The sequence below is a fragment of the Danio rerio genome, chromosome 22 (genome assembly GCF_052040795.2).
Source record: "Danio rerio strain M-AB ecotype USA chromosome 22, GRCz13ab, whole genome shotgun sequence".
Classification (NCBI taxonomy): Eukaryota; Metazoa; Chordata; class Actinopteri; order Cypriniformes; family Danionidae; genus Danio; species Danio rerio.
The window spans coordinates 670,001-690,040 of NC_141042.1; the positions used below are offsets into that span (position 1 = coordinate 670,001).

A 20,040-nucleotide genomic window follows, 5' to 3' on the forward strand; every position below is an offset into this window, starting at 1 on the left:
AGGGTGCATTTACACTAGTGCGTTTCAGAATCCCCGTCCACACTGGCATGTTCAGATGATACTAATAAAACACATGTTAGCATTCACACACAATAGGCAAGTGTGTGTCTTGTTGTTGTCTAATGGTTACATATATTAGTCATGACCAGAGCTTGACGAATCAGGGATTCAATAGTCCAGAAGAATCAATCAGAGCACAATTGTGGATAGCCACGCCTCCAATTCAAGTCTACGAATTGATGCGTCTAAAACACTTTAACACGAAGATGCTGGAGTGACCTGAAGTCTGTATCTTGTCGACTACAAGACATGCATACAACGACATTTTTTAATGTCTACTGGCTGCGTATTTTAGTCATGATTGGAGCTTGACGAATTGAAGACGCTACATTCCTGAAGAACCAATCAGAGTGGTTAGCCACGCCCCTAATTTAAAAGTCTGCGATTTCATGAGTCTACACTAAAACGCAAACGCTTTTTCAGACTAAACGAAGTCTCAAGTGTTTTCACAATGAAGATGGCGGAGTTGCGTGAACGCAAGTGGCGTTTTTGTTGTCTGCTTGTTTATTAGTTAAATGACTGGAGGGAAAGATGCGCAGTAGTCTAGAAGAACCAATCAGAGCATGGTTATGGATAGCCACGCCTCCAGTTTAAAAATCTACGATCTACACTAAAACGTAACCACTTTTTCAGACTAAATGTTTTCAGTATTCTTAAAACGAAGATGTCGCAGTAGTGTGGACGCCAGGCGTGACTATTATATAGCAAATTTTTTTAAACGAAAGCACACTAATGTAATCGTAGGCTCAGAATCAGCTCATTATACTCTATAATGAAAAACGTGATTACGATACTAGTATACGCAGTTTCCTTATCGCAGAAAGGTGCAGTAAGTTACATGCCAATCATTAGGTCGTTTATTCAGTTTTGACCAATTAGATGGAGACTTAATATCTTTATCCCCGCCTCCCCTGGAGGTGCTGATCTGTTATTGGCTTAAGCACCCAAAAGGCGAATGTAGAGCTGAAAAATGATAGCTAATCAGAGTCCATTTCCGTTTACGGGTTTTCATAGGGTTTATGAAATGCCTAAATATTTACACAGACGTCATTGTTTGATATTATTTTTAATTTGACGTTGAGATCAGAAAAATGTTTAGTTTATAAAAAGTTTAAATAAAAATAGTTTCTCTAGGGAAATGGTAAATATCGTTTTTACTATGTTGTTTATTTTCCCAGTGTCATGCAGAAGATCGGACCATTAAAAGCCTGTGTGAATAATGTGTTTTTCGTTCGCAGTGTTTGATCCGCACGATGACGACCTATATTCTGAATGGCAGCAGGACGCGTCCGCTCTGATGCTACAACGCACCATTTCTCACGGTAAGTTCTTCAACCAATAATATCCAGCCGCAGACCTGCATGTTTCAGGCCACACTGGATTCAGACCACTAGATCAAAGGTCTTCAAGTAGGAGCGACTGACACCAAGAGTATGTTAATGAGTGTTACAGCTACGGCTAATGAGAATGTACACGTGTCATTTCTGTGATGCACTACAGCAATGAATACTGTTTATTCACAACGGTAAGGGGTAGGTGTAGGGTTGAGGTGGGTGCAGGTCCGGCGCGTCCATAGAGGTGACCTAGGCAGTCGCCTAGGGCAGCAGAATAGAGAGGGCAGCGTCCGCAACACTACCCTCACCACCCGTGCCCTCAGTTATATCCGCGTCTGGGGCGGCAGAATAGAGAGGCTGGCGTCCGCGACACTACCCTCACCACCCGTGCCCTCAGTTATATCCGCGTCTGGGGTGGCAGAATAGAGAGGCCGGCGTCCGCGACACTACCCTCACCACCCGTGCCCTCAGTTATATCCGCGTCTAGGGGGGCAGAATAGAGAGGCCGGCGTCCGCGAGACTACCCTCACCACCCGTGCCCTCAGTTATATCCGCGTCTGGGGCAGCAGAATAGAGAGGCTGGCGTCCACGACACTACCCTCACCACCCGTGCCCTCAGTTATATCCGCGTCTGGGGTGGCAGAATAGAAAGGCCGGCGTCCGCGACACTACCCTCACCACCCGTGCCCTCAGTTATATCCGCGTCTGGGGCAGCAGAATAGAGAGGGAGGCGTCCGCGACACTACCCTCACCACCCGTGCCCTCAGTTATATCCGCGTCTGGGGCGGCAGAATAGAGAGGGCAGCGTCCGCGACACTACCCTCACCACCCGTGCCCTCAGTTATATCCGCGTCTGGGGTGGCAGAATAGAGAGGCCGGCGTCCGCGACACTACCCTCACCACCCGTGCCCTCAGTTATATCCGCGTGTAGGGCGGCAGAATAGAGAGGGCAGCATCCGCGGAGTGACCGTCCTTTTCCTAGAGTGGCAGTTCAGCTTGCTCTGGCCCTGGGTGGGTGTAGACGTTAATAAAACACAAGAGGTCCTGTTCACACCAAGGATAACGATAAAGATGTTGTAAAAATTGTAGCGGTGTAGAAGGATGTTAATAATAGTAAAAAAGACTAAATATACCTAGGCGGCCCGGCCAAGTAAAGTATTTATGTGTTGGAAGCATTGTGTAGACGTTATGTGGACGATTTTTGGGATAGCTCATTAATTGACGTGTCATAGCTCATCACCATGAAATGTACCAGATTTTAAACTCTGTTTTAGGTTCAAAATGCGCCACTTTAGCGGGAGGCTCCCAACGAAACTGAAAGATTTCTGGCTACGTTGACGCTGTGAACTTGTCCTAAGGCATTGCTTTATGATTGGTTGTAGACGCAAACACAATAGGTCGAACAAGCATGAGTTAAATATCATAATCTACAGACAAAAATGTTTTATTATATTGATCAAAATGAAAACAACCTCAGCATCCAAAACAGGCCGCTCCGCTTTCGGCAGAGCTTGTCGCTAGCTCCTAATGAAAATTGCTACGTTGACGCTCCCACCGGTGTTAACGCACAATAGGGTGTAGCTTTAGGATTGGGGTGGGTGCAGACAGAACAAACGCAAACTAAATATCTCAAATCTCAGTCAATGTTGTGATTCATTATATTTATAAAAATTAACAAAGAAATCTAATACTATATTTGTCTTATTCAGTGTATCGTTATTAAATACTGTACGTCATGTAGATGTTAGTTAATTAAACAATACAAAACCGTGACTGATCTGTCATTACGCATATATTGCTCTGGATCTCATGGCCTGAAAATAAACATGTGACGCATTTCCCTTCTATTCGTTACTTTATCTAAACATGACTTTGTTCCTTAGGATGAGCGAGGCCATGGCGTGTGGTTCCTGACTGCGACTGCACATGCGTGTTGGGAGGACCCATGGATCGCTGTAAGCACGTGGTGCGGTTCCGCCTGGGCCACGGCCACTCCATCCTCAACCCGCAGATGTGGCGCTGCGTGGACTGCGATACCACCGAGTCCGTGTGGGCCTGCCTGAAGTGCACGCACGTAGCCTGCGGACGCTACATGGAGGAGCACTCACGGAGCCACTACCAGCAGACGCAGCATCCGCTAGCCATGGATGTACGCGAGCTGGACGTCTTCTGCTTTGCGTGCGGAGATTACGTGTTGAACGATAACGTGGAGGGCGATCTGAAGCTCCTGCGGGGGGCGCTGTCCACCGTCCGCAGCCCTGGCCAGCGTTCCCTGCGTTCGTCAGTGACGGATGGCGGATTGAGAGTGTGTGAGATTACGCGAGACGGCGCGATGCAGACGGCGTTATGGCACCGGCGGAAAACTCTTCTCAAAAGCGCACTTCGCTACTGGATTAGCCGGCAACAGGAAGAGCACAGGAAGCGCGAGGAAAAACAAGAACAGGAGCGAGAGGAAAAACGACGCCAGCGTAAAGAAGTAAAAAAAAGACTCCTAGGAGAATTAGCCAATGTGCCGCCTAGAAAAAGTGCGCGATTGCTAACCCAGGCTCCGCGTCCAACAATCGCGCTAATACCACGGAAGTTCCGCGACCCTCCAGAGCGACTTCCTGCAGCGCCCAAACAGTTATTGACGCTATCTGCAAAGACTCTTTCGCGGAAACCGCTCCGCCGTACTGCACGCCTGCACCGCTATCATGCTTCACAATCTGCGCGACGCAGGAAACTAGCGCCCGGAGTTACAGGACTGCGCAATCTCGGGAATACATGCTACATGAACTCCATCCTACAGGTTAGCCTTCTGCCAGTATCAATTTTCTTGTAATTACATTGATGCTAATGCTTTTATCGTGATATACGGTATTTTCACGATATTGACGTATTTTGTATGTACATTCAGAGTGTTTAAAACAAATTAAATTACACTACTTTAAAATCTCATTAGTAAACTTTAGCCAATACACTAAAACCAACAGTAAGAAATAGCCATATTATAGTTGTTAAATTTAATTTTTTTTTTATTAGAACTGAATTTTAATAACTCAATTTGATAAAATGATTACAACTTCAGATTTTCATGCATTATTAGGCGAATTAAATTGACTTTAAAATTAATTGATGTTTACAAATGGAGCCGTACTGTACAGTTAACGAACGAAAGGCCTATAAATAAACAATTTTCAATGTTGTAGACCAAATTAACTCATGACAATATTTGAAAATACTTAAGTCTTAAGCCTTTGCTGCTGTCATGAACAACCATTGCAGATACAACAATCTAAATATTCAGCAACACTGTAGTTTAGGTCACAATTCATGCTAATAACTACTGGCGTATTACCTACCTGCTATTAAGATATTAACTGGCAGTGTTGGGGAGGTCACTTTGCATATTTAATAGATTACAGATGAAAAATTCCCCTATTTAAAATGTAATCAGTGTATCTTTTCAATAATTTTATAAAAGTAACTGATTACATCTGATTACTGTGATTACTTAAGTTTCTAATGGATATTTTCAGCTAAATTTACTAAATTTAAATCAACTAAATTCTACCAAGCAGGTGTGACCATACAGTAACTCTTCTTACTGTTAGCATTTCTAAATCTTTCATCTGAAGTAAGATTATATTAATTTCATTTTAAAGTAGAGCCACCACAAAACCAGACCCTAAAACAAAAACATGTTTACTGTTGTTACAATCTAAATGTTAGTGAGTTGTGCAGAGGGGATTTATCTGGCATTTACAATAAAAAAAATAAAATCGAAGGTAATTTTGCAATTTTCATTTTTAAACCGAAGCAACTTAAATCCAAATCAATCATATCTTACTGATCAATAAAACTGCCAATGACACGAGGCATAATAGTTCAGTTCCGTTATTTATAATAAAATTATTTATAAATTTCCGTTATTTTTAATATGCTGTATTAAACAAACTAATTATGGTAAACAACAGCAAACACAAATCCAATAAAACCAGGCGTTACACATTTAAAATACTATAGTAATGTATAGTAAAGGGAAATATTTAGGAATGAGCAATATATTGTATACATTTCCAACTCTTCATTATGAATTACACTACATAAGAGTATCATTAGTAACTCATGAACTAATAGTAATTACCATAGTATTCTTTAGCCTTTACTACAGTAAACTAAATATATAGTTTATTAACGATGTCAGTTGATGGAGAAAGTAAAAAGCACTGCATTGTTTGGATGCGCTGTGTTTGAGGTTTGAGGTCATTACAGTGGATTCACACGGGACTTCAGCGTCAACGCTTGGCAGAGGGCGTGTCTTAAGTTGGGGTTGACGCCATCGTCATGGCAGCATCTGCCAATAAAATTAGTCCGCAATCGGCTACCGTCTGAGCTGGTGTATTTGCATAGAGCGATCTGATAGGCTGACGCTTCCATCGGTGCCTGAAAAGTTAAGAAAGTCCCAACTTCTGCAGCGAGCAACGGCTCTGAAGCGGCGCCGACGAATCCACAATGCAGTTCGGCAGTGCCTGAGGTCACCCATTCAAAGTGAATGCGAAGCTTTGACGCCCTGTGTGAATGGGGCCGTTATTACTGTAATGTGTATATTCCAAACAAAGTGTGAAGCCGATTGGTTAGTTCTACTCTCATGAATCGCGGTGCGCTCGCGGCATTCGAAAAAGTTCAGATGTTTTTAACTAAGTTGCGTGCCTCCATTGACAAACGTACACCCTCAGCTTATTACTCTTGCCGCTCGTTCAGCATCCACATTCTAAGTTAACTATAGCGCGTCATAGCCAAACTACATACTGAATCTTTATTTATTTATTTATTTTTTAAATCGATATCGACAATGGTGTTCGGTCAGTAAATATTGATACCAATTTTAAACGGCCAGCCCTAGCGCAAGTTACATTCTTGTGCAACAGAATCATGATGTTTTACAGCCTTTACGAGTTATTAACGGAGCATGGTTAATAGTGAAATTAGTTCATCACTGCATCCCTAATCCCTACCAATGACATCAATATTATGCATGTTGATATCTTGGATTATTCAATATGGCCGTATACAGTGAAAATCAAGTTATTCGCCATCCTCTGAAATTATGTTTTTGCCCGAACACATTTGTTAAAAACATAACAGCTTTAATAACTAATCTCGAAAAACTAGCTTATTTTGTCTTCGCCATGATGACAGTACATAATATTTTGCAAGATACTAGTATTCATCTTTGTGCAATGAAAGGCTTAACTAGGTTAACTAGGTGTTGGATAACAGTGGTTTGTTCTGTAATGCTCAATTCACATGGGGCTTAAGCGTTAAAGCTGTGGTCACACTAGAGTTTGTACGTGCAAAATTCTGTCGTACAGCGCTGCGAAAAGGGGCGGGATTAAATGAGATGATTAGACAATAAAAAAAAGCGAGCGATTGCTCCATGGTTTAAATTTCTGTCCAGAGAGGTCATGTTAATCCTCGATTGGTCTCACACAGTCAAGTGATGCGAAACGTAACACTTGACCCTGCGTTTCCGGTCTGATGCATTCGCGTGGGTATGAATGGAAGTCTACGGGAGGAAAAGCCCAGTGTGACCGCAGCTTAATGCTTCACAGAGGGCGTGTCTGAAGTTGGGGTTGACTCGATCGACATCGCAGCGTCAGCCAATGAAATAAGTCCGCAATCGGCTACATTGTGAGCTGGAGTATTTGCATAAAGGGATTTGATTGGCTGACGTGGCCATTTGTGCTTAAAGTTGAGAAATTCCCAACTTCTGCAGTGAACAACGCTGCTGAAGGGTTGTTGGTAGATCGGATACATTTGCAGCCGGAAGTTAACGAGAATTATTTATATTATTTATTAAATTTCCCATTAATTGTATTTTATTAACGTCTACCCCAACCCTAAACTCATCCGTCACAGTGCTGTAAAAATATTAATTATTGTTATACAGTATCATGATAAATGCGACTATATTGATGTGAATAGCGCACTTTTGGCTGGTCGCGCATCCGATCTAGACTTTACCTCGCTCAAGCAGCGCATTCAAAGTGAATAGGAAGCGCTGACGCTGATGCCCTGTGTGAACGGGGCATAAGGGGGCTAATAATATTTACCTATAAAAATAAAACTACTTTATTCCAGCTAAAATTAAACAAATAAATTCCGATAAATACGATAAAATACAGGTGAACATGTCCTTAATCTGTCAAACCTGATTTGAGAAATATTCACAGGAGGGTAATAGTTGTGTGGTCTTCAGGTGCTCAGCCACTTGCAGAAGTTCCGGGAGTGTTTCCTGACGCTGGACCTGTGCGAGACGGAGGAGCTTCTGGCTAAAAGCAACCACCCTCAGGTGGGGGCTCTGTCTGCGGGTGGCGGCGGCGGCGGCGGTGTCCCATCCAGCCTGCAGTCAGCGGAGCAGAAGGAGCCGCGCTCCTCATCCCGCCAGCAGGTGTCGCTGTGCCACGAGCTGCACACGCTCTTCAGGGTGATGTGGTCGGGCCGCTGGTCGCTGGTGTCGCCCTTCGCCATGCTGCACTCCGTCTGGAACCTGATCCCTGCTTTTCGCGGGTACGACCAGCAGGACGCGCAGGAGTTCCTGTGCGAGCTCCTGGATAAAGTGCAGCAGGAACTGGAGTCGGACGCACCCCGCAAACACTTCCTGATCCCCATCACACAGCGCAAACTCTCCAAACAGGTCCTCAAAGTGCTCAACACCATCTTCCACGGACAGCTGCTCAGCCAGGTGATTGCTTTGATGATGTATCAGTAGGAAGTTTAATTAGGCAGTGAGGTGGCGCAGTGGGTAGCACAATCCCCTCACAGCATGAAGGTTGCTGGTTCGAGTCCCAGCTGGGTCAGTTTGCATGTTCTCCCCGTGTTGGCGTGGGTTTCCTCCAGGTGCTCTGGTTTCCCCCACAGTCCAAACACATGCGCTATAGGGGAACTGATCAACTACACTGGCCGTAGTGTATGAGTGTGTGTGTGAACGAGTGTGTATGGGTGTTTCCCAGTGCTGGGTTGTGGCTGGATAGGCATCCACTGTGTATAACATATGCTGGAATAGTTGGCGGTTCATTGCACTGTGGTGACCCCTGATAAATAGGGGACTTAGCTGAAGGAGAATGAATGAACATCTCTGGGATGTGGATATTGCATATGCTGTTGTCATTATAGAGCATAGATCTCGAACTGGATTCCTGGAGGGCCGCAGCTCTGCAGTTTTGCTCCAACCCTAATCAAAGACAGCTGATCAACTAATCAAAGTGTTCAAGACTCTTTTAGACACCTCGATTGTTTGCATCAGCTGTGTTTGATTAGGGTGGAGCAGAACTGAGCAGAGCTGCGGCCCTCCAGGAATGCAGATCGAGACCTGTGCTGTAGATGCTGTTAAACTGGCTCTGCTGCCCCCGCAGGTGACGTGTCTGTCCTGCAAGCGGAAGTCCAACACAGTGGAGCCGTTCTGGGATTTGTCTCTCGAGTTCCCAGAGCGGTACCACCGCATGGAGAAGCCCAGCGCCGCCGCCTGCCAGAGGAGCTGCTCGCTGTCCGAGATGCTGGCCAAGTTCACGGAGACCGAAGCTCTGGAGGGCTGCATTTACGCCTGTAACTTCTGCAACAGTGAGCGCTGTCCACCGTACACACCGGGTCTCGTTTACGAAACACGCGTACACAGAGATTGCATGCCTATGTTTTGAATTATTCGCCCTCCTGTATATTTTTCCCTCAATTTCTGTTTAACACAGAGCAGATTGTTTAATAATCATAACAGTGTTAATAACTCATCTCTAATAACTGATTTATTTCCTCTTCTCCATGATGACAGCACATAATATTAGACTAGATATTCTTCAAGACAGCTTAAACTGACATGTAAAGGCTTCACTAGGGTAATTAGGGTAAAGTTAGGGTAATTAGGCAAGTCATTGTATAACAGTGGTTTGTTCTGGAGACAATCCAACACTAATATTGCTGAAGGGGCCAATAATATTGAGCTTAACATGACTTTAACACTATTAAACACTGCTTTTACTCTTATTCTAGAGTAGGGCTGTGCAATTAATCGAAAATCCGATTTCGATTTTGGCTTCTAACGATTAAGAAAAACCATTAATCGAGATAAACGATTATTCCATTATTTACCGCCCCCTGTCCAGTTCTCCTCACTTGTTGCTCTTAAAAGCGCGAAAGACCGCATGCTTATGTATATGCGGCGCGCAGACGGTCAGAAGCATGCGGTCTGCACTTGGTCTCATTCGCACATTGTGACGAGCAGAGAGCACACACATCTAAAGTCATTAACGTGAGCGCTTTAATGTTCAAACAGGTGTCAAAACGCGGTGTTTAGTGATTATTCATATTAACCCTCATGTTGTAATAAACAAACGAAAGCGAAACCATTAAAGTGACAGAGCACAGTATCTGCCGCCTGTTTTATCATGATTAATAAAACGAGAAAATCCCTCTCTGCTCTTGACTGAAGACTTTTGTAGCTGAAGTGTTTTTCTTACGGTGAAGATGCTAAAAGCACAGTTGGTTTCATATTTTTATTCTATTGTATTTATTTCTCTTTCCTTTGCAGGGTGGAAAATAATATATGCAGTTGAAGTCAGAATTATTAGCCCTTCTGAATAGTAGCAACATTTTTCCCCCAATTTCCATTTAATGGAGAGAAGATTTCTGAACATTATAGTTTTAATCATTCATTTCTAATAACAGATTAATTTTATCTTTGCTATGATGACAGCGCATACTATTTTAGTAGATATTTTCTTAAATACAAACATTCAAATTCAAAGTGTGATTTAAAAGCTTAATTAGGTAAGTCATTATATAATAGTAGTTTGTTCTGCAGACAATCAAACATATATATTGCCTAAAGGGGCGAATAATATTGACCTTAAAGAGCCCATATTATACATGAAATAGGGTCATATCCTGGTTGTAAGGGTCTCCAACAACAGTTTAATATGCATGCAAGGTCAAAAAACACTTTCATGGTCTTATAATCTGCATTTATTTATACCTAATTATCCCAGCGACTCCTGTATGAATCGTCCAGTGATTCATTTGTTCCCAAACCCCTCCTTAGCGCGAAGCTAATCTGCGCTGATTGGACCAATGACAGCCTGTTGCGATTCGTCGACTGCCTTCAGTCAGAGAGTGAAATGCCCAACAGCTTATCCGCAATATAAAAGTAATCACAGTTCATACATGCTCGATAGTGTAGGCGTAGAGTTTAGCTGCCAGTGGGTCAATGTAAATACAGACTATGGACTTTAAAATTCAGACGACTGACTATTTTATTGAGCAAAAACTCCAAAAACAGTTGAGGAGATCTCTTAGCTTCTCACTCTGCTCTTTTCACAGACACACACACACACACACACATATTGCACAAACACACACACGCACTTAACCCTGCTCCGGACGACAACGCGCACACGCACACACACACACACAAACACACACACACACCTCCGGACGACAGCGCGCGCACACACAGACACACACACTACTCCTCGTCCACGGAGCTCCGTTAACAAAGCAGCACGCGTCGCGTTTTTAACGTGACTTTGCTCGCGATAAGAGAATATAGCCAGTTAACCTGATACAGTACACGCGGTTACAAGTAACAAATCACAACTAAATACATTTGCAAGCTAGAGTCAACGAGGCAACTTTAATCGCACGTACTTACACTTGAGAAATGGAGGAAGAAACCCATCCTGACGTCCATCAGTAAGTTACTCTTTACTGATCCTTCCTTTAACAAACGCAGATGAAGTATTCTTTGTAGCATGTAGCTTCCAGAAGTTTCCAGTAGTTTCCAACTGCTTGGTTATAATGCTGAGGTTTCATCTTTGGGTAGAGACTCAATATATCCATCTGCAGTGTGACTTCAATCGACCGGCATGTTTGTGTGTGTGTGTGTGTGTGTGTGTGTGTGTGTGTCTGGGTTTCTGCGTCAGAGGGCGGGGCCTCAGGTTTGAAATCTCCCGGGTTTGCGCGTGCACGTGAATAACTTGGTTTCGTTCGTACGTCATGGCGAAACACCTAATGAATCGGTATCAAGGCGACTCGTTTAAAGCACTATGAGTCGACTCTTTTATAGATGAATCAACCGTTTTAAACACTGTACACTAACAGATTTAAGCCTTAGCTGGATACTTCACTTCACTTAGAGCTGTGTTACACACTATATGGAGGGGAATTTTCAAAAACCCATAATATGGGCTCTTTAAAAGAGGTTTCAAAATATTTAAATCTGCTTTTATTCTAGCCAAAACAAAACAAATAAGCCTTTCTCCAGAAGAAAAATATTAGAGGAAATACTGTTATTCCTTGCTCTGTTAAACATCATTTGGGAAATATTTATTTAAAAAAAAAAATTCTCAGGAGTGCTTATAATTTTGACTTCAACTAATAATCGTTTGGAATAATCGTGATTACAATTATGACCAAAATAATCGTAGTAGTAGACAAATCTTTTTATTGAACTTTTAACAGAGCAACTCAAACATATACAAGAACAAGGTACATGAAAAAAGGAAACGAATACAAGGTGAAATAATAATAATTAAAAAGAAAAAGGTAAAAGGTACAAAAATAATAATAATAAATAAATTAAATAAATAAATTCAAATAAATAAATAAATAAAAGTTGGTGGGGGTGGGGGGCTTACATTTCAAGTATTTGGGATAAATCTGTTCTCAAAATATGACAGGAAGGGTCTCCAAACTTTGAAGAATCTATTATTTGAGCCCTGGGTGCTATATTTGAGTTTTTCAAGCTTTAGATACGCCATGACATTTTCTACCCATTTAGTATGTGTTGGTGGTTTAGTTGACTTCCACTGCAAAAGAATAAGTCTTCGGGCCAGCAAAGTAGAGAACGCTAGTGCATTTAATTGACCTGCTGGTAATGTAAGATTGTCAGGTGTCTCACCAAATATTGCCATTACTGGATCTGGTAGTATCTCCTTTTCACATATATAAGAGAAAGTCTCAAACACCGCAGTCCAAAATGGTCTTAGGGATGGACATGTCCAGAACATATGACCTAAGGTGGCCTCGTCTCTGTGGAACCTAGAGCATGTTGGGTCAATTTCTGAAAATATTCTGGACAATTTGCTTTTAGAAAAGTGCAGCCTATGAATTATCTTAGATTGTAATAAACCGTGTTTGACACAAATAAAATAATTGTGATTATGATTTTTACCATAATTCTAGAGACTCCCTGTGAATCATTCTTAAACACAGTCAAGGCGTTTCTCTAATCTCCGGTTGTGTGTTTTCAGGAAAGCGGCGTAAATCGTCCCACAAGCCGCTGTCACTGTCAGAGGCCTGCAAGCAGCTGCTGATCTGCAGATTACCTCAGGTGCTGCGGCTACACCTCAAACGCTTCCGGTCAGTGGTGTGTGTGTGTGTGTGTGTGTGTGTGTGTGTGTGTGTGTGTGTGTGTGTTCTGCTTGTGGTCAGTGTGCTCGCACTAACCCTCCACCGGGTGTGTTTGTGTGTGCGCAGGTGGTCGGGCAGGAACCACAGGGAGAAGATCGGTGTGCACGTGGCGTTTGATCAGGTGTTGAACATCCAGCCGTACTGCAGCTGCTCAGACGCCGCCGCGAGAGAGGCCTACACATACGACCTGTCTGCGGTCGTGATGCATCATGGGAAGGGCTTTGGCTCAGGGCACTACACAGCCTACTGCTACAACACTGAAGGAGGTGAGTGAGGAGCGCACTCGCCATATAGAGTCAACACGGGGCTGCGTCTCAATCAGCACGCTGTCTCAATCACAAAATTCTTCTGGTGAACTGAAACGTTTACAGCTTGAAATGTCCCACAATGCACTGTGAAAATCAGGGCACATCAACACGCACTAATATACGTGCCCTAAATGGAAGTTCAGATCCACAAAATATGAATCATATGAATCATGACCCAAATCATCAAACATAACGACAAACGAGAGACGTTTTTCTAAAAAGAATCTATGAACGAACATCGCTATAGAGGTTAGGAACAGTCTAGCAAACATTTATAATGTTTAATGGTTGCAGTGTTGCTGGAGTATGAATCAAATCACGTTATTCAGCAATGCAAAACTTAAATATATTAACATATGAAGATTAATACAATTAATTAAATTAATATTAATATAGAAGTGTACATGACCTACTTATGAATGAGCTATACGAGTTACATGTGTTCTATATTAGGGCTGGGCGATTAAAAACAGTATCGGTATTTATTGACCGAACACAATTTTCAATAACGATACATTTTTTTATTTAAAAAAAAAAAGTTGTTTTTTTTTAAAGTTTTGGTATGAGGCGCAATAGTTTTATTAAAATGTGTCTCAATGCTTTTGAAATAGCTCAAATATTACATATAATATTTAATATATATTTAAACGCAATATTGCATAACCTAAGATGTGACTATTGCAGTTTGCGATATCGATGCTGAAACGAATAAGTCTATTTGCAAGATATTCAATGTTGAGTTTATATGTAATATTTGTGGAATAATTTCAAAAAATTGAGTTTATTGTTTCAGCAGCAATATTGCAAACTGCAATAATCTCATGTTTTCGAAATTATGGCTCAAATATATTCCCAACATATAAACGCAGTATTGCATAACCTAAGATGTGACTATTGCAGTTTGCGATATCGATGCTGAAACAAATAAGTTGCATTGCAAGATATGCAATTTTGTTTATATGAGCCATAATTTCGGAAAAAATAAGATTATCGATTCAGCAGCAATAATTGCAAACTGCAATAATCTTATGTTTTTGAAATTATGGCTCAAATATTACATATATATTCAAATATTTAAACGCAATATTGCATAACCTAAGATGTGACTATTGCAGTTTGCGATATCGATGCTGAAACTAATAAGTCTATTTGCAAGGTACGCAAAGTTGAGTTTATATGTAATATTTGTGGAGGAATAAAAAAAAAAGATTATAATTTCAGCAGCAATGATGCAATAATCTCATGTTTTCAAAATTATGGCTCAAATACAATCCCAACATATAAACTCAACATTACATAACTTACGATGTGACTATTGCAGTTTGCGATATAGATGCTGAAATGAGTAAGTCGCATTGCAAGACGCGCAATGTTGATTTATGTAATATTTGCGGAATCATTTCGAAAACATGATTATCGTTTCAGCAGCAATATCACAAACTGCAATAATATCATGATTTCGAAATTATGGCTCAAATACAATCCCAACATATAAACTCAACATTACATAATTTACAATGTGACTATTTTAGTTTTAGACTATTTTAGACTATTGCAGTTTGCAATATCAACAATAAGTCACACAAATAAGTCACATTGCAAGATGCACAATCTTGTGTTTATATATATAATAAGCCATCATTTCTAAAAAAAAAAACAAGATTATTGTTTCAGCAGCAATATTGCAAACTGCAGTCTCATGTTTTCGAAATTATGGCTCAAATATTTTACCAACATATAAACGTAATATTGCTTAACCTAAGATGTGACTACTGCAGTTTGCGATATTAATGTTGAAAGAATGTATTGCAAGATACGGAAGTTGTTTATATGAGCCATAATTTCGGAAAAAACAAGATTATAGTTTTAGCTGCAATAATTGCAAACTGCAATAATCTCATGTTTTTGAAATTATGGCTCAAATATTACATATAATATTAATTTATATATTTAAATATTTAAATGCAATATTTCATAACTTAAAATGTGACTACTGCAGTTTGCAATTTCAGTTGCATTGCAAGATACGAAATGTTGAGTTTATATGTAATATCTGCGGAATAACTTCCAAAACATGAGATTATCGTTTTAGCATCGATATCACAAACTGCAATCACGTTTTCAAATTATGACTTAAATACAATCCCAACATATAAACTCAATATTACAAAATTTATGATGTGACTATTGTAGTTTGGGATATTAATGCTGTTACGATAGTCACGTCACAGAATACGCAATGTTGAGTTTATATGTAATATTTTAGCCATAATTTCGAAAACATGATTAACGTTTCGGCCACAACATCACAAACTGCAATAATTAATTTCGAAATTATGGCTGAAATATATTGACAACATATAAACTCAACATTAAATAACCTATGATGTAACTATTGCAGTTTGCAATATCGATGCTAAAACGATAATCTCACGTTTTTCGAAATTAGGCTTTCTTGCTTAATCACATCGTAGGTTCTGCAATGTTGAGTTTAAATGTTGGGATTATATCCGAGCAAGATGGCATAATTTCGAAAACATGAGATTATCATTTCAGCATCGATATTATGGTTATAGTTATAGGTTATGCATTATTTAATTGTATAATATGTATATATTAATAATTTATGATATCAATGCTGAAATGTTAATCTCATGTTTTCTAAAATATGGCTCAATAATATCCCAACATATAAACTAAATAGACTTGATATGTGTATGTATATATATATATATATATATATATATATATATATATATATATATATATACATATGAACATAAACAACACAAACTCAACATTACATAACTTAATGTGACTATTGCAGTTTGCGATAGACGCTGAAACGATAATGTCATGTTTTAGAAATTAGGCTTTAAATATTTTAAAAACAGTTTTAGATTTTTATCTGAATATTATCATCATCGCATTTTATCTTATGTATTATTTATTGCTGTTGATGCTTTTAATTTTTAAAATATTTTTAGAATTATAGATACAGTGTTTTATTTTGCCATGACCATAGACAGAGAAGCTGATTTGGCAATAAACCTAAAACTGACACTATATATTGTGCAGCTCTAGTGAACTGTAATCAATCCAATTCTATGCCAGTTAACAATTTCGTTGTTGTGTGTGTGTGTGTGTGTGTGTGTGTGTGTGTGTGTGTGTGTGTGTGTGTGTGTGTGTGTGTGTTTGTTTCAGGCTTCTGGGTTCACTGTAATGACTCTGAGATGAACGTGTGCAGCGTGGAGGAGGTGTGCAGCACTCAGGCCTACATCCTCTTCTACACACAGCGCTCCTCCTAGAGCTCTCAATCTCTCTTGCTGCATCCCAGTTCTCACACTCGCACTACGTCCTAAAAGTTTGCTGTTTTGTGAAGAGAAAGTACATACTTTTCGGTGTGTAACAGAAGAGCTTTGGGTCAAACTACTTCCTCATTAACATTATCATTCTGTTGCTTGGTTATGAGACCTGATGATCATCTCGACACCTCATCCACGGTTTCTGTCATTTAATTATTTACAGTTTGTAGATTCAGCAGCAGGTTAATCTGGCATTAGAGAGTCTTTCCTGCAGAGAAATCTCCTCAGGTGTCACATATATACACATTCAGGAGTGAAGAGCCCCTTTCACACAGTGATACCGCTAAATATCTGTAAAATTACCGGAACGACTTTACCGGTAGGTTAAAAAAGCACTGTAATGAAGGCAGGGATATTCTGGAATTCTTCCCGGAAAGACCGTTCCATTCCAAAATACCGGTAAATTGACATCATTAACCAGAAATGAGCTCTAAACGGTTTCTCACGTGCACACTCGACTAACATCTAGCAGCTAAACGTGTCTGGAAAAATATACAAAGGTTTTTATTTTTATAAAATAACAGACGCGAATGCATCTGACTGTTCTGATTGGCTAAAGCAGACATCTCACGTCAGCACGTTGTAAGCGTGCATGGCAATCTTCCTTCTGCATTCACACAGTGCAGCATTTCGGCAAATCACCGGTAATGTTACAACTTCTCTTTCCGGACAATAGCCAGAACGAATTTACCGGTATTTTCAGAATATTTCCAGAAAGGTCTGTGTGTGTGAAAGGGGCTAATGTCCAAGCTAGGGATGCTCATTTCGGTTTATTTTGACAACCGTCGCTCTTTAACTGAATATTAATGGTTAACTGTTCAGATTAATATTAAATAATAATTTATTAAAAAAATTATAAGTAACGTGTCGATTTTGTGTGATATTAAATATTGCAATTGCAAATACTGATTTATTTCATAAGCATACATAAAACATCTTCACGCTGTCAATGTTGGTATAGTTTTAATATTGAATAATATTGTGATTAGTCTAGATTTGTAAAGTCATACAGCTCTGAATAACTTGAAACAGTGACCGCTAGTCTCTCCTAAAGATAAAGTTCTCCGTAGTCGTCTTGACAACACAAACACTGCGGTCACCTCAATGGAAACCCCGCCTCTGCTTTCACTTGATTGTCGATGGCGCATGACGCCAACGACAAAACCCAGAGGCACGCGTAAGCAGCGCAAAACACTTGCAGTGTTACTAAACCATTCAACACGAAAAACGCGTTCGCTGATCGACCACTCATGCAGCCAAACTTAACATTTTCAAAATAAAATTTAATCATTTAACTGATATCATTAAATCAATTAAAAACGGTTAATCGGTTATTTTGAGCATCCCTAGTCCAAACACGTCTTTATAGAAGCTCACATTGTTGCTGCAGATTATATATATATATATATATATATACAGAAAACCTGATTCAAATATGTTCCAGTTGGCTAGATATTAAATAAGTCAAACATCTTTACCGTAACCTCTTTAGTTGACGTTTAGTCTCAGCACGTCCACCATTTTTGTAGTTTTTTTATTTTTTACCCAGGTTTGTAGTTCGAATTCAAGTCCAACGCGCAGTGTATTGTGAATAGTATTAGCAGTTTGTGTACAGACGCTTCTACACTTCAAATATTAACATCTTGGAACCTGTCATTCTCTGTTTAACCCACCACAGTTTGGGATGTATATATATATATATATATTAGTGTTGTCACGATACTGGAATTTGGCACCAATCGATGCTGAAGTTTTAATAACGTCCATTTCCCGCTAACGTTTGAGCGCTGTTGATCGCGTTCTTAAACAGCGCTGATTTACCAGTGTGTTCATGTGCTCAACAGAAATGACTGTGATTGGCTGTGAAGGTCATCGGTGCACCGAACTCACAGCTTGTGAGTGTAACCACAGATACAGGAACACTTGAGAGTTTTAAAGCCTCGATTCATCAGCGGATCGCTCGTATGTCAGCTTATAGACAAACCAGCTAATCTGTGGTAACAATCAGCGGTAAGTTCGGTGAACTGATGTCCTTCACAGCCAATCAGAGTCATTTCTGTGGAGCATGTGAACACTATGGCGAGTCGACGGTGCTTAAGTACACGCTCAAATGTTCGCAGGAAATGGACGTTTTTAAATCTCAGTATCGATTGGTACCGAATTCCAGTATCGTGACAACACTAATACATACTGATATTCATGTGGCATGGAAGATGCAATATTGAGGTTGTAACGTTTGAGTCATAATTTCGAAAACATGAGATCGTTTCAGCATCGATATCAAGTCATTCAAACATCTTTACAGAAGCATCTAATTTGACGGTTAGTCTCCGCACGTCCCCCATTTTTGTAGTTTGTTTACACTTTTTACCCAAGTTTGTAGTTCTAATCGAATTCAAGTCCAACACGCGGTGTATTGTGGGTAATATTCGCGGTTTGAGTATCTACACTTCAAATATTTACCAGAAATAGAGCATCCTTTGTCAAACCCAGTTTAACATGCTACAGTTTGGGACGTGCCAATTCTATTCTCGAATACTATTTAGGACGGGTAGTACGCGAATTGGGATGCAGCATCTCTCTCTCTTTCTCTCTGAGCCTCAGAGACGCAGCGCCCTCTGCTGGCACACTTCAGGGCATTCAGGACCAAACACACACACACACACACACACACACACACACACACACACACACACACACACACACACACACACACACACCTGCAGGTCCAGAAGAGCAGGAACACACACTGCTGAGAGACCGACAGCTGGCCAGAGAGAAACGCTACAGCAATACCATCATTATCATCTCATAAACACACACACACACACACACACTCTCTCTCTGAATCAGGAATTCTTCACCTTTGATACTGCGACTGTTTTCTACTCTTTCTATTCGGGATGAACATTCAGGAAAACAGAGGAAGCCTCTACATTTACGCCTGCGGTAAATGACCGAACAATCTAATGACGCTGAATGTCTTTGTGAGCGCGAGTATGTGTGAAAGGGTGTGACTGCTGACCTCTGACCCTTGACCTTTGTCCTGTATCGTGAGAGCACCTGTTATCAACTTTATTGATCTTGTGGGATCTTCCTGATGATAGTGAATAAAGAAAAGAACATGAAACATTCCGCTCGAGTGTGTTTTACTGTTGTCTTTAGAAGGATTTCAGCATTTTAGGTCAAGTGCTTCAGCATTTTTTCATATTTATAAGTATTTTACGTGTGTTTAGTATTTAAATTATGAAGCATCAAGTATTTTAATAATTCTTTGAGTAAGTTTTTGTACTTCTTTAATAAGTTTCAGTATTATAGTAGGTGTTTAAGCTTGAGGATTTACACCCACCTAAATGTAAATAGTAACAGTTCCTGACTCCTGTAAAACACAAACTGGATATCATTGGAGAGAGCTCACTTTGAGCATTACTCTGCTAAAGGGGAAGTTACATGCTTCAAAATATAAAAAGTTATACATCATGAAGTCATGAGAAAAAGACAATTGTATTGTGTTTAATATTAGTTTTCCAT

The 20,040-nt window shown here is 40.3% G+C and overlaps 4 protein-coding genes and 1 long non-coding RNA gene across 17 annotated transcripts in view; 4 read left to right on the forward strand and 1 right to left on the reverse strand.

The window, feature by feature from the left end:
• Window positions 1–19,639, forward strand: part of usp49 (ubiquitin specific peptidase 49) — a 20,264-nt gene extending 625 nt beyond the window's left edge. For 2 of the 13 annotated variants that reach the window (XM_087302916.1, XM_087302918.1), the window contains exons 2-8: window positions 1,299–1,382; window positions 3,278–4,182; window positions 7,636–8,121; window positions 8,792–8,996; window positions 12,677–12,785; window positions 12,903–13,102; window positions 16,349–19,639. In XM_087302916.1, the coding sequence (XP_087159042.1) occupies window positions 3,340–4,182; window positions 7,636–8,121; window positions 8,792–8,996; window positions 12,677–12,785; window positions 12,903–13,102; window positions 16,349–16,452 (1,947 nt within the window). In that variant the 5' untranslated portion in view covers window positions 1,299–1,382; window positions 3,278–3,339 and the 3' untranslated portion in view covers window positions 16,453–19,639. 13 annotated transcript variants of the gene reach the window in all.
• Window positions 1–20,040, forward strand: part of zgc:112334 — a gene marked incomplete at its 3' end in the record, with an annotated part of 817,035 nt that overhangs the window by 491,190 nt on the left and 305,805 nt on the right.
• Window positions 1–20,040, forward strand: part of prkar2ab (protein kinase, cAMP-dependent, regulatory, type II, alpha, B) — a 773,085-nt gene that overhangs the window by 447,242 nt on the left and 305,803 nt on the right.
• Window positions 1–20,040, forward strand: part of celsr2 (cadherin, EGF LAG seven-pass G-type receptor 2) — a 223,612-nt gene that overhangs the window by 158,893 nt on the left and 44,679 nt on the right. The gene's annotated exons all lie outside the window — the stretch shown is intronic.
• On the reverse strand, window positions 1,299–5,139 carry LOC147831403 (uncharacterized). The gene is made up of 3 exons (XR_015521684.1): window positions 4,755–5,139; window positions 2,138–4,716; window positions 1,299–1,914 (listed from the first exon to the last, which is right to left on the reverse strand). It is a non-coding gene; the product is annotated as an uncharacterized LOC147831403 (long non-coding RNA).